Here is a 12,410-nt window from a genome sequence, read left to right as displayed (position 1 = left end):
TACACCATACATATATATGATTTTTTATTTGACAAAAACAATACAAAAATGCAAAACACGGTATCAGGAAGGTTATTCACATTCTGAGTTACTAGGAATGTTACTTAGATACATTTTGAATTTTTCATCCTTAAGACAATTGCAAACCACCACAACAAAAATCTTTGTGGACAGGTTGATACCACCACTAGTCTCAAACGATTGCCTTTTTAGCTCCATTTGTCTCCCAGTATAGACAAAGTTACTTTCTGTGTTTCATTTCTTCCCCCTTTAATTCTCAACTGAGCCCTCCTTCTCTGACTCATAAAAAGGACAGAAGACTGTGAAATAACACTACGCAACAACTTCTCAGAGAAGCACTTAGTGACCATAAGGCATAGCCAGCAAGTAGGATAGCACGTAAAAAGTTGGCCTTTACTTAGAACTGATTTGAAGACGATGTATTTAAAACCACACAGTTCGTTAGCATTTCAGAGGGGTAACTTTTTACTATGACTGAGTCATAAGACTGAGTCTAAGGAGAGCATAGTGTTTCCTGAGCCTTTTAGTGCCTGTGCTGAAGTCTAAGCCTGCTTTCCATTCTGCATCTTCATGTTTAATGTGATTTTCTGTGGTCATACTGGCTATTCTTTCAGAAACAGTACCAGGAAAAAAAATTAAACTTCCCAAGGAAGATAGATTCTGTGTATGTAGAAGCATGTTCCAATCCACTTTTTATATTTTTTATTTTTATTTTTTCATTTTAAACAAGAAGTTTATTTAAACAACAAGACGCTTGACTTGAAGGGAAAACTATCTAGGATTCTTTTTTGTTTTAGAGTAATTTATCCCTACTTAAACTCAGATTGCCCTACATGTAACAGCTACGTACAAAAAAAGTTATAAAATTGTCCTTGGTTTTACAATGATAAATGAAAAACATTAAAAGTCTCCAATTGAACAAGTTATGCAAGGATTTTTACGTTGTGTGTTTCTGTTAAAACAGTGAGAGCAAAATAACTTACTGGAATATAAAGATAAGAGCTGAATGAGCATGCCACTAATGGAGAAAGGGGGTATTTTCACAGAATCAGTATTTTTCCCCACCCGTCTCCACTTGATGTCAATCAAAACATAACATTGGCTGTTTAGTTAAAAAAAAGAAAATGCAATATGCTTGTGCACATATACCAGTTACTTTATGTACAATAAAGGAATGGGGAAGGGGGAAATGAAAGAATAGAGAAAACTATACGGTAGTAGTCAGGATGTGGTGGAACCAAATTGCAGTTTTCTAATGGAGAATGTAATCTTGGTCTTTAAAGAACAGAGTTCTGGAGTAAAGAAGCAGGTTCCCTTTTCAGTAGACACCTCCCGTCTGCTGTTGGAACACATCAATTGTATCTTCATCCTCCAGTTCCAACTGTGCAGGTGTGTCTGTTTCATTGATTGGTTGCTCATCGAATCGGAATCTGATCTGCCTCATTGACAATCCCTGTCGTTCACAATAGGCTTTCATTAGTTTACTAAGTGGTGTATGCCTCTTAATCTTAAACTGCACCACAGAACCATCCTGCCCCGCCACCTTCAAATTAATATGATCGTTGTTCTCAGTCTTGACTCCTTCCTTGGGCTTTTCGTAGGCCATGGCGAGCGCTGGAGTCTGCTCAGCTGCCGCTTCACAAAAGAGGTACCAGGTCCACACCAAACGAGCACACAAGCAGCACCAGGAACCCCAATCCACTTTTTAAATTGCAAAATCTGCCCTTTTAACTTGTTCAATTCCATGGGTTTTGTCAAATGTACACAGTGCTGTTAACTCTGCTACAATCATGATGGGAAATACTTCCATCATCCCAGAAAATTCTCACCTGCCGCTTTGTAATCAGTTGTCTCCTTCCACCCATGGAACTCTGGCAACCACTGATTTTTTCCCCTTTCCTAGCATTTCATATAAGCAAAATTATAGACTACGTAATATTTTGTTACTGGATTATTTTATGATTCTTTATACGATGTTTTTGAGTTTCAATCATGATGTGAATATAAAGAGTTTGTTCCCTTTTATTGCTGAATTGCATTCTGTAGTATATGTAATCCAGAATTTCTCTCTTCTAAAGTTGGTCAACATGTGGATTGTTTCTAGTTTTTTGTTATTATGAGTAAAACTGCTATCTGTAAACATTCCTTCACAAATCTTGGTGTGCACATATCCTCTTATTTCCCTTGTAATGCTTAGACGTGAAATTTCTAGGTAGTTTGGTAAGTGTGTTTAATTTTGTTTTCACACTAGTTCTGCATAGTTGCCAACACTTAGAATTTTCAATCTCTTTTATTTTGGCTATTGTAATGAATATATAGTGACATTTTATTGATGTTTGAATTTTTATTTTTCTAATGACAGATTATGCTAAGCATCTTTTCATATGCTTATTTTCCATCTGTATCATTTAGTAAAATGTCTATTTAAATTTCTTTTTTTCTTTTTTTTGTTTCTTCTTTGTTTTTTTATACTTTAAGTTCTAGGGTACATATGCACAACGTGCAGATTTGTTACATATGTATACATGTGTCGTGTTGGTTTGCTGCACCCAATAACTCGTCATTTACATTAGGTATATCTCCTAATGCTATCCCTCCCCTGTCCCCCCATCCCACAACAGGCCCCAGTGTCTGATGTTCCCCATCCTGTGTCCACGTGTTCTCATTGTTCAATTCCCACCTATGAGTGAGAACATGCATTGTTTGGTTTTCTGTCCTTGCGATTGTTTGCTCAGAATGATGGTTTCCAGCTTCATCCATGTCCCTACAAAGGACATGAACTCACCCTTTTCTATGGCTGCATAGTATTCCATGGTGTATATGTGCCACATTTTCTTAATCCAGTCTATCATTGATGGACATTTGGGTTGGTGCCAAGTCTTTGCTATTGTGAATAGTGCCACAATAAACATAAGTGTGCGTGTGTCTTTATAGCAGCATGATTTATAATCCTTTGGGTATATCCCCAGTAATGGGATGGCTGGGTCAAATAGTATTTCCAGTTGTAGATCCTTGAGGAATCGCCACACTGTCTTCCACAATGGTTGAACTAGTTTACAGTCCCACCAACAGTGTAAAAGTGTTCCTATTTCTCCACATCCTCTCCAGCACCTGTTGTTTCCTGACTTTTTAATGATTGCCATTCTAACTGGTGTGAGATGGTATCTCATTGTGGTTTTGATTTGCATTTCTCTGATGGTGAGTGATGATGAGCATTTTTTCATGTGTCTGTTGGCTGCATAAATGTCTTCTTTTGAAAAGTGTGTCTGTCCATATCCTTTTCCCACTTTTTGATGGCATTGATTTTTTCTTGTAAATTTGTTTAAGTTCTACATAGATTCTGGATATTAGCCCTTTGTCAGATGGGTAGATTGCAAAAATTTTCTCCCATTCTGTAGGTTGCCTGTTCACTCTGATGGTAGTTTCTTTTGCTGTGCAGAAGTTCTTGAGTTTAATTAGATCCTATTTGTCAATTTTGGCTTTTGTTGCCATTGCTTTTGGTGTTTTAGCCATGAAGTCCTTGCCCATGCCTATGTCTTGAATGGTATTGCCTAGGTTTTCTTCTAGGGATTTTATGGTTTTAGATCTAACATTTAAGTCTCTAATCCATCTTGAATTAATTTTTGTATAAGGTGTAAGGAAGGGATCCAGTTTCAGCTTGCAACCTATGGCTAGCCAATTTTCCCAGCACCATTTATTAAACAGGTAATCCTTTCCCCATTTCTTGTTTTTGTCAGGTTTGTCAAAGATCAGTTGGTTGTAGATGTGTGGTATTATTTCTGAGGGCTCTGTTCTGTTCCATTGGTTTACATCTCTGTTTTGGTACCAGTACCATGCTGTTTTGGTTACGGTAGCCTTGTAGTATAGTTTGAAGTCAGGTAGCGTGATGCCTCCAGCTTTGTTTTTTTGCTTAGGATTGCCTTGGCAATGTGGGCTCTTTTTTGGTTCTGTATGAACTTTAAAGTAGTTTCTTCCAATTCTGTGAAGAAAGTAATTGGTAGCTTGATGGGGATGGCATTGAATCTATAAATTACCTTTGGCAGTATGTCCATTTTTACGATATTGATTCTTCCTATCCATGAGCATGGTATGTTCTTCCATTTGTTTGTGTCCTCTTTTATTTTGTTGAGCAGTGGTTTGTAGTTCTCCTTGAAGAGGTCCTTCACATCCCTTGCAAGTTGGATTCCTAGGTATTTTATTCTCTTTGAAGCAATTGTGAATGGGAATTCACTCATGATTTGGCTCTCTGTTTGTCGTTATTGGTATATAGGAATGCTTGTGATTTTTGCACATTGATTTTGTATCCTGAGACTTTGCTGACTTTGCTTATCAGCTTAAGGAGATTTTGGGGCTGAGATGATGGGGTTTTCTAAATATACAATCATGTCATCTGCAAACAGGGACAATTTGACTTCCTCTTTTCCTAATTGAATACACTTTATTTCTTTCTCCTGCCAGACTGCCCTGGCCAGAACTTCCAACACTATGTTGAATAGGAGTGGTGAGAGAGGGCATCCCTGTCTTGTACCAGTTTTCAAAGGGAATGCTTCCAGTTTTTGCCCATTCAGTATGATATTGGTTGTGGGTTTGTCATAAATAACTTTAATTATTTTGAGATATGTTCCATCAGTACCGAATTTATTGAGAGTTTTTAGCATGAAGGGCTACTGAATTTTGTCAAAGGCCTTTTCTGCATCTATTGAGATAATCACGTGTTTTTTGTCTTTGGTTCTGTTTATAAGATGGATTACATTTATTGATTAGTGTATGTTGAACCAGCCTTGTATCCTAGGGTTGAAACCCACTTGATCGTGGTGGATAAGCTTTTTGATGTGCTGCTGGATTTGGTTTGCCAGTATTTTATTGAGGATTTTTGCATCGATGTTCATCAGGGATATTGGTCTAAAATTCTCTTTTTTTTGTTGTGTCTCTGTCAAACTTTGGTATCAGGATGATGCTGGCCTCATAAAATGAGTTAGGGAGGATTCCCTCTTTTTTCCATTGATTGGAATAGTTTCAGAAGGAATGGTACCAGCTCCTCTTCATACCTCTGGTAGAATTCAGCTATGAATCCGTGTGGTCCTGGACTTTTTTTGGTGGTAGGCTATTAATTATTGCCTCAATTTCAGAGCCTGTTATTGGTCTATTCAGGGATTCAACTTCTTCCTGGTTTAGTCTTGGGAGGGTGTATGTGTCCAGGAATTTATCCATTTCTTCTAGATTTTCTAGTTTATTTACGTAGAGATGTTTATAGTATTCTCTGATGGTAGTTTGTATTTCTGTAGGATTGGTGGTGATATCCACTTTATCATTTTTTATTGCATCTATTTTATTCTTCTCTCTTTTCTGCTATATTAGTCTTGCTAGTGGTCTATCAATGTTGTTGATCTTTTCAAAATGCCAGCTCCTGGATTCATTGATTTTTTGAAGGGTTTTTTTTTTGTGTCTCTATCTCCTTCAGTTCTGCTCTGATCTTAGTTATTTCTCGCCTTCTGCTAGCTTTCAAATGTGTTTGATTTTGCTTCTCTAGTTCTTTTAATTGTGACGTTAGGATGTCAATTTTCGATCTTTCCTGCTTTTTCCTGTGGGCATTTAGTGCTATAAATTTCCCTCTACACACTGCTTTAAATGTGTCCCAGAGATTCTGGTATGTTGTATCTTTGTTCTCATTGGTTTCAAAGAACATCTTTATTTCTGCCTTCATTTTGTTATGTACCCAGTAGTCATTCAGGAGCAGGTTGTTCAGTTTCCATGTAGTTCAGCGGTTTTGAGTGGGTTTCTTAATCCTGAGTTCTAGTTTGATTGCACTGTGGTCTGAGAGACAATTTGTTATAATTTCTGTTCTTTTACATTAGCTAAGGAGTGCTTTACTTCCAACTATGTGGTCAATTTTGGAATAAGTGGCGATGTGGTGCTGAGAAGAATGTATAATCTGTTGATTTGGGGTGGAGAGTTCCATAGATGTCTATTAGGTCCGCTTGGTGCAAAGCTGAGTTCAATTCCTGGATATCCTTGTTAACTTTCTATCTCATGGATCTGTGTAATGTTGACAGTGGGGTGTTAAAGTCTCCTATTATTATTGTGTGGGAGTCTAAGTCTCTTTGTAGGTCTCTAAGGACTTGCTTTATGAATCTGGGTGCTCCTGTAATGGATGTGTATATATTTAGGATAGTTAGCTCTTCTTGTTGAATTGATCCCTTTACCATTATGTAATGGCCTTCTTTGTCTCTTCTGATCTTTATTGGTTTAAAGTCTGTTTTATCAGAGAATAGGATTGCAACCCCTGCCTTTTTGTGTTTTCCATTTGCTTGGTAGATCTTCCTCCATCCCTTTATTTTGAGCCTATGTATGTCTCTGCGTGTGAGATGGGTCTCCTGAATATAGCACACTGATGGGTCTTGACTCTTTATCCAATTTGCCAGTCTGTGTGTTTTAATTGGACCATTTAGTGCATTTACATTTAAGGTTAATATTGTTATGTGTGAATTTGATCCTGGCATTATGATGTTAGCTGGTTATTTTGCTTGTTAGTTGATGCAGTTTCTTCCTAGCATCGATGGTCTTTGCAATTTGGTATGTTTTTGCAGTGGCTGGTACCAGTTTTCCTTTCCATGTTTAGTGCTTCCTTCAAGAGCTCTTGTAAGGCAGGCCTGGTGGTGACAAAATCTCTCAGCATTTGCTTGTCTGTAAAGGATTTTATTTCTCCTTCACTTATGAAGCTTAGTTTGACTGGATATGAAATTCTGGGTTTAAAATTCTTTTCTTTAAGAATGTTGAATATTAGCTCCCACTCTCTTCTGGCTTGTAGAGTTTCTGCCGAGAGATCTGCTGTTAGTCTGATGGGCTTCCCTTTGTGGGTAACCCGACCTTTCTCTCTGGCTGCCCTTAACATTTTTTCCTTCATTTCAACTTTGGTGAATCTGACAATTATGTGTCTTGGAGTTGCTCTTCTCGAGTAGTATCTTTGTGGAGTTCTCTGTATTTCCTTAATTTGAATGTTGCCCTGCCTTGCTATGTTGGGGAAGTTCTCCTGGATAATATCCTGAAGTGTTTTGCAATTTAGTTCCATTCTCCCCGCCACTTTCAGGTATACCAATCAGACGTAGATTTGGTCTTTTCACATAGTCCCATATTTCTTGGAGGCTTTGTTCATTCCTTTTTATTCTTTGTTCTCTAAACTTCTCTTCTCACTTCATTTCATTCATTTGATCTTCAATCACTGATACTCTTTCTTCCAGTTCATGGAATTGGCTACTGAAGCTTGTGCATATGTCATGTAGTTCTCGTGCCATGGTTTTCAGCTCCATCGGGTCATTTAAGGTCTTCTCTACACTGTTTATTCTAGTTAGCCATTCGTCTAATCTTTTTTCACGTTTTTTAGCTTCTTTGCCATGGGTTCGAACATCCTCCTTTAGCTCAGGGAAGTTTTTTATTACCAATCATCTGAAACCTTCTTCTCTCAACTCATCAAAGTCATTCTCTGTTCAGCTTTGCTCCATTGCTGGCGAGGAGCTGCGTTCCTTTAGACGAGAAGAGGTGCCCCTGATTTTTAGAATTTTTGGCTTTTCTGCTCTGGTTTCTCCCCATCTTTGTGGTTTTATCTACCTTTGGACTTTGATGATGGTGATGTACAGATAGGGTTTTGGTGTGGATATCCTTTCTGTTTGTTACTTTTCCTTCTAACAGGACCCTCAGCTGCAGGTCTTTGGGAATTTGTTAGAGACCCTGGAGCTTTGCTCCAGACCCTGTTTGCCTGGGTATCACCAGCAGAGGCTGCACAGCCGGAAATATTGCACAATGGCAAATGTTGCTGTCTGATTGTTCCTCTGGAAGCTTCCTCTCAGAGGTGCATCTGGCCGTATGAGGTGTCAGTAGTCCCCTACTGGGAGGTGCTTCCCAGTTAGGCTACTCGGGGGTCATGGACCCACTTGAGGAGGCAGTCTGTCCTTTCTTATATCTCAAACTCTGTGCTGGGAGAACCACTACTCTCTTCAAAGCTGTCAGACAGGGACGTTTAAGTCTGCAGAAGTTTCTGCTGCCTTTTGTTCAGCTATGCCCTGCCCCCAGAGGTGGAGTCTACAGAGGCAGGCAGGCCTCCTTGAGCTGAGGTGGTCTCCACCCAGTTGGAGCTTCCCAGCTGCTTTGTTTACCTACATAAGCCTCAGCAATGGCGGGCACCCCTCCCCAGTCTTGCTGCCACCTTGCAGTTCATTCTCAGACACCTGTGCTAGCAATGAGCGAGGCTCCGTGAGCGTAGGACCCTCCAAGCCAGGTGGTGTGCCGTTTGCTAAGACAATTGGAAAAGCACAGTATTAGGGTGCGAGTGACCTGATTTTCCAGGTGCCGTCTGTCACTGCTTCCCTTGGCTAGGAAAGGGAATTCCTCGACCCCTTGTGCTTCCCAGGTGAGGCGATGCCTCGCCCTGCTTCGGCTCATGCTCCGTGGGCTGCACCCACTGTCTTGCACCCACTGTCCTACAAGCCCCAGTGAGATGAACCCGGTACCTCAGTTGGAAATGCAGAAATCACCTGTCTTTTGCGTTGCTCATGCTGGGAGTTGTAGACTGGAGTTGTTCCTATTCGGCCTTCAGGGAACCTCCTCTTAAATTTCTTATAAATGTTTAAGTGGATTGTTTGTTCCATTTGGTTTTTAAGTTACAAAAGTTATTTATGTGTGTGAGCAATTATATTTAATTGTTTTAGATAAAATCTAATACAAATTTGAGCTTTAATTATTGAATAATGCCATTTTCCAATAATTGTCATGTTACTGTTTGTATTGCATATCAAAATATTATTATTTTTTTTGTTTTGTTTTGTTTTGTTTTAATTTATTTATTATTATTATACTTTAAGTTGTAGGGTACATGTGCATAACGTGCATGTTTGTTACATATGTATACTTGTGCCATGTTGCTGTGTTGCACCCATCAACTCGTCATTTACATCAGGTATAACTCCCAATGCAATCCCTCCCCCACTCCCCTCTCCCCATGATAGGCCCCGGTGTGTGATGTTCCCCTTCCTGAGTCCGAGTGATCTCATTGTTCAGTTCCCACCTATGAGTGAGAACATGCGGTGTTTGGTTTTCTGTTCTTGTGATAGTTTGCTAAGAATGATGGATTCCAGCTGCATCCAAGTCCCTACAAAGGACTCAAACTCATCCTTTTTTATGGCTGCATAGTATTCCATGGTGTATATGTGCCACATTTTCTTAATCCAATCTGTCACTGATGGACATTTGGGTTGATTCCAAGTCTTTGCTATTGTGAATAGTGCTGCAATAAACATACGTGTGCATGTGTCTTTATAGCAGCATAATTTATAATCCTTTGGGTATATACCCAGTAATGGGATGGCTGGGTCATATGGTACATCTAGTTCTAGATCCTTGAGGAATCGCCATACTGTTTTCCATAATGGTTGAACTAGCTTACAATCCCACCAACAGTGTAAAAGTGTTCCTATTTCTCCACATCCTCTCCAGCACCTGTTGTTTCCTGACTTTTTAATGATTGCCATTCTAACTGGTGTGAGATGGTATCTCATTGTGGTTTTGATTTGCATTTCTCTGATGGCCAGTGATGATGAGCATTTTTTCATGTGTCTGTTGGCTGTATGAATGTCTTCTTTTGAGAAATGTCTGTTCATGTCCTTTGCCCACTTTTTGATGGGGCTGTTTGTTTTTTTCTTGTAAATTTGTTTGAGTTCTTTGTAGGTTCTGGATATTAGCCCTTTGTCAGATGAGTAGATTGCAAAAATTTTCTCCCATTCTGTAGGTTGCCTGTTCACTCTGATGGTAGTGTCTTTTGCTGTGCAGAAGCTCTTTAGTTTAATGAGATCCCATTTGTCAATTTTGGCTTTTGCTGCCGTTGCTTTTGGTGTTTTAGACATGAAATCTTTGCCCATGCCTATGTCCTGAATGGTACTACCTAGGTTTTCCTCTAGGATTTTTATGGTATTAGGTCTAACATTTAAGTCTCTACTCCATCTTGAATTAATTTTCGTATAAGGAGTAAGGAAAGGATCCAGTTTCAGCTTTCTACTTATGGCTAGCCAATTTTCCCAGCACCATTTATTAAATAGGGAATCCTTTCCCCATTTCTTGTTTCTCTCAGGTTTGTCAAAGATCAAATGGCTGTAGATGTGTGGTATTATTTCTGAGGACTCTGTTCTGTTCCATTGGTCTATATCTCTGTTTTGGTACCAGTACCATGCTGTTTTGGTTACTGTAGCCTTGTAGTATAGTTTGAAGTCAGGTAGCGTGATGCCTCCAGCTTTGTTCTTTTGACTTAGGATTGTCTTGGAGATGCGGGCTCTTTTTTGGTTCCATATGAACTTTAAAGCAGTTTTTTCCAATTCTGTGAAGAAACTCATTGGTAGCTTGATGGGGATGGCATTGAATCTATAAATTACCTTGGGCAGTATGGCCATTTTCACGATATTGATTCTTCCTATCCATGAGCATGGTATGTTCTTCCATTTGTTTGTGTCCTCTTTTATTTCACTGAGCAGTGGTTTGTAGTTCTCCTTGAAGAGGTCCTTTACATCCCTTGTCAGTTGGATTCCTAGGTATTTGATTCTCTTTGAAGCAATTGTGAATGGAAGTTCATTCCTGATTTGGCTCTCTGTTTGTCTGTTACTGGTGTATAAGAATGCTTGTGATTTTTGCACATTAATTTTGTATCCTGAGACTTTGCTGAAGTTGCTTATCAGCTTAAGGAGATTTTGGGCTGAGACAATGGGGTTTTCTAAATATACAATCATGTCATCTGCAAACAGGGACAATTTGTCTTCTTCTTTTCCTAACTGAATACCCTTGATTTCTTTCTCCTGCCTGATTGCCCTAGCCAGAACTTCCAACACTATGTTGAATAGGAGTGGTGATAGAGGGCATCCCTGTCTTGTGCCAGTTTTCAAAGGGAATTTTTCCAGTTTTTGCCCATTCAGTATGATATTGGCTGTGGGTTTGTCATAAATAGCTCTTATTATTTTGAGGTACGTTCCATCAATACCGAATTTATTGAGCGTTTTTAGCATGAAGGGCTGTTGAATTTTGTCAAAAGCCTTTTCTGCATCTATTGAGGTAATCATGTGATTCTTGTCTTTGGTTCTGTTTATATGCTGGATTATGTTTATTGATTTGCGAATGTTGAACCAGCCTTGCATCCCAGGGATGAAGCCCACTTGATCATGGTGGATAAGCTTTTTGATGTGTTGCTGAATCCGGTTTGCCAGTATTTTATTGAGGATTTTTGCATCGATGTTCATCAGGGATATTGGTCTAAAATTCTCTTTTTTTGTTGTGTCCTTGCCAGGCTTTGGTATCAGGATGATATTGGCCTCATAAAATGAGTTAGGGAGGATTCCCTCTTTTTCTATTGATTGGAATAGTTTCAGAAGGAATGGTACCAACTCCTCCTTGTACCTCTGGTAGAATTCAGCTGTGAATCCATCTGGTCCTGGACTTTTTTTGGTTGGTAGGCTATTAATTGTTGCCTCAATTTCAGAGCCTGCTATTGGTCTATTCAGGGATTCAACTTCTTCCTGGTTTAGTCTTGGAAGAGTGTAAGTGTCCAGGAAATTATCCATTTCTTCTAGATTTTCCAGTTTATTTGCGTAGAGGTGTTTATAGTATTCTCTGATGTTAGTTTGTATTTCTGTGGGGTCGGTGGTGATATCCCCTTTATCATTTTTAATTGCGTCGATTTGATTCTTCTCTCTTTTCTTCTTTATTAGTCTTGCTAGTGGTCTGGCAATTTTGTTGATCTTTTCAAAAAACCAACTCCTGGATTCATTGATTTTTTGGAGGGTTTTTTGTGTCTCTATCTCCTTCAGTTCTGCTCTGATCTTAGTTATTTCTTGCCTTCTGCTAGCTTTCGAATGTGTTTGCTCTTGCTTCTCTAGTTCTTTTAATTGCAATGTTAGAGTGTCAATTTTCGATCTTTCCTGCTTTTTCCTGTGGGCATTTAGTGCTATAAATTTCCCTCTACACACTGCTTTAAATGTGTCCCAGAGATTCTGGTATGTTGTATCTTTGTTCTCATTGGTTTCAAAGAACATCTTTATTTCTGCCTTCATTTCGTTATGTACCCAGTAGTCATTCAGGAGCAGGTTGTTCAGTTTCCTCGAGAAGAGCAACTCCAAGACACATAATTGCCAGATTCACCAAAGTTGAAATGAAGGAAAAAATCTTAAGGGCAGCCAGAGAGAAAGGTCGGGTTACCCACAAAGGGAAGCCCATCAGACTAACAGCAGATCTCTCGGCAGAAACTCTACAAGCCAGAAGAGAGTGGGGGCCAATATTCAACATTCTTAAAGAAAAGAATTTTAAACCCAGAATTTCATATCCAGCCAAACTAAGTTTCATAAGTGAAGGAGAAATAAAAT

The 12,410-nt window shown here is 39.1% G+C and overlaps 1 protein-coding gene across 1 annotated transcript; it reads right to left on the bottom strand.

Moving 5' to 3' along the window:
• Positions 1–974: 974 nt before the first annotated feature.
• LOC126959013 (small ubiquitin-related modifier 2-like) lies at positions 975–1,738 on the bottom strand. The gene has a single exon (XM_050797876.1). The coding sequence runs from the start codon at positions 1,625–1,627 to the stop codon at positions 1,340–1,342; it is 288 nt and encodes a 95-aa protein (XP_050653833.1). The 5' UTR covers positions 1,628–1,738; the 3' UTR covers positions 975–1,339.
• Positions 1,739–12,410: the final 10,672 nt, after the last annotated feature.

The sequence above is a fragment of the Macaca thibetana genome, chromosome 7 (genome assembly GCF_024542745.1).
Source record: "Macaca thibetana thibetana isolate TM-01 chromosome 7, ASM2454274v1, whole genome shotgun sequence".
NCBI lineage: Eukaryota > Metazoa > Chordata > Mammalia > Primates > Cercopithecidae > Macaca > Macaca thibetana.
This window is presented reverse-complemented; position numbering and strand designations above follow the sequence as displayed.

Bases quoted from the DNA above. Each gene is read 5' to 3' on its own strand.
- LOC126959013 (XM_050797876.1), bottom strand. From the start codon at position 1,627: ATGGCCTACGAAAAGCCCAAGGAAGGAGTCAAGACTGAGAACAACGAT.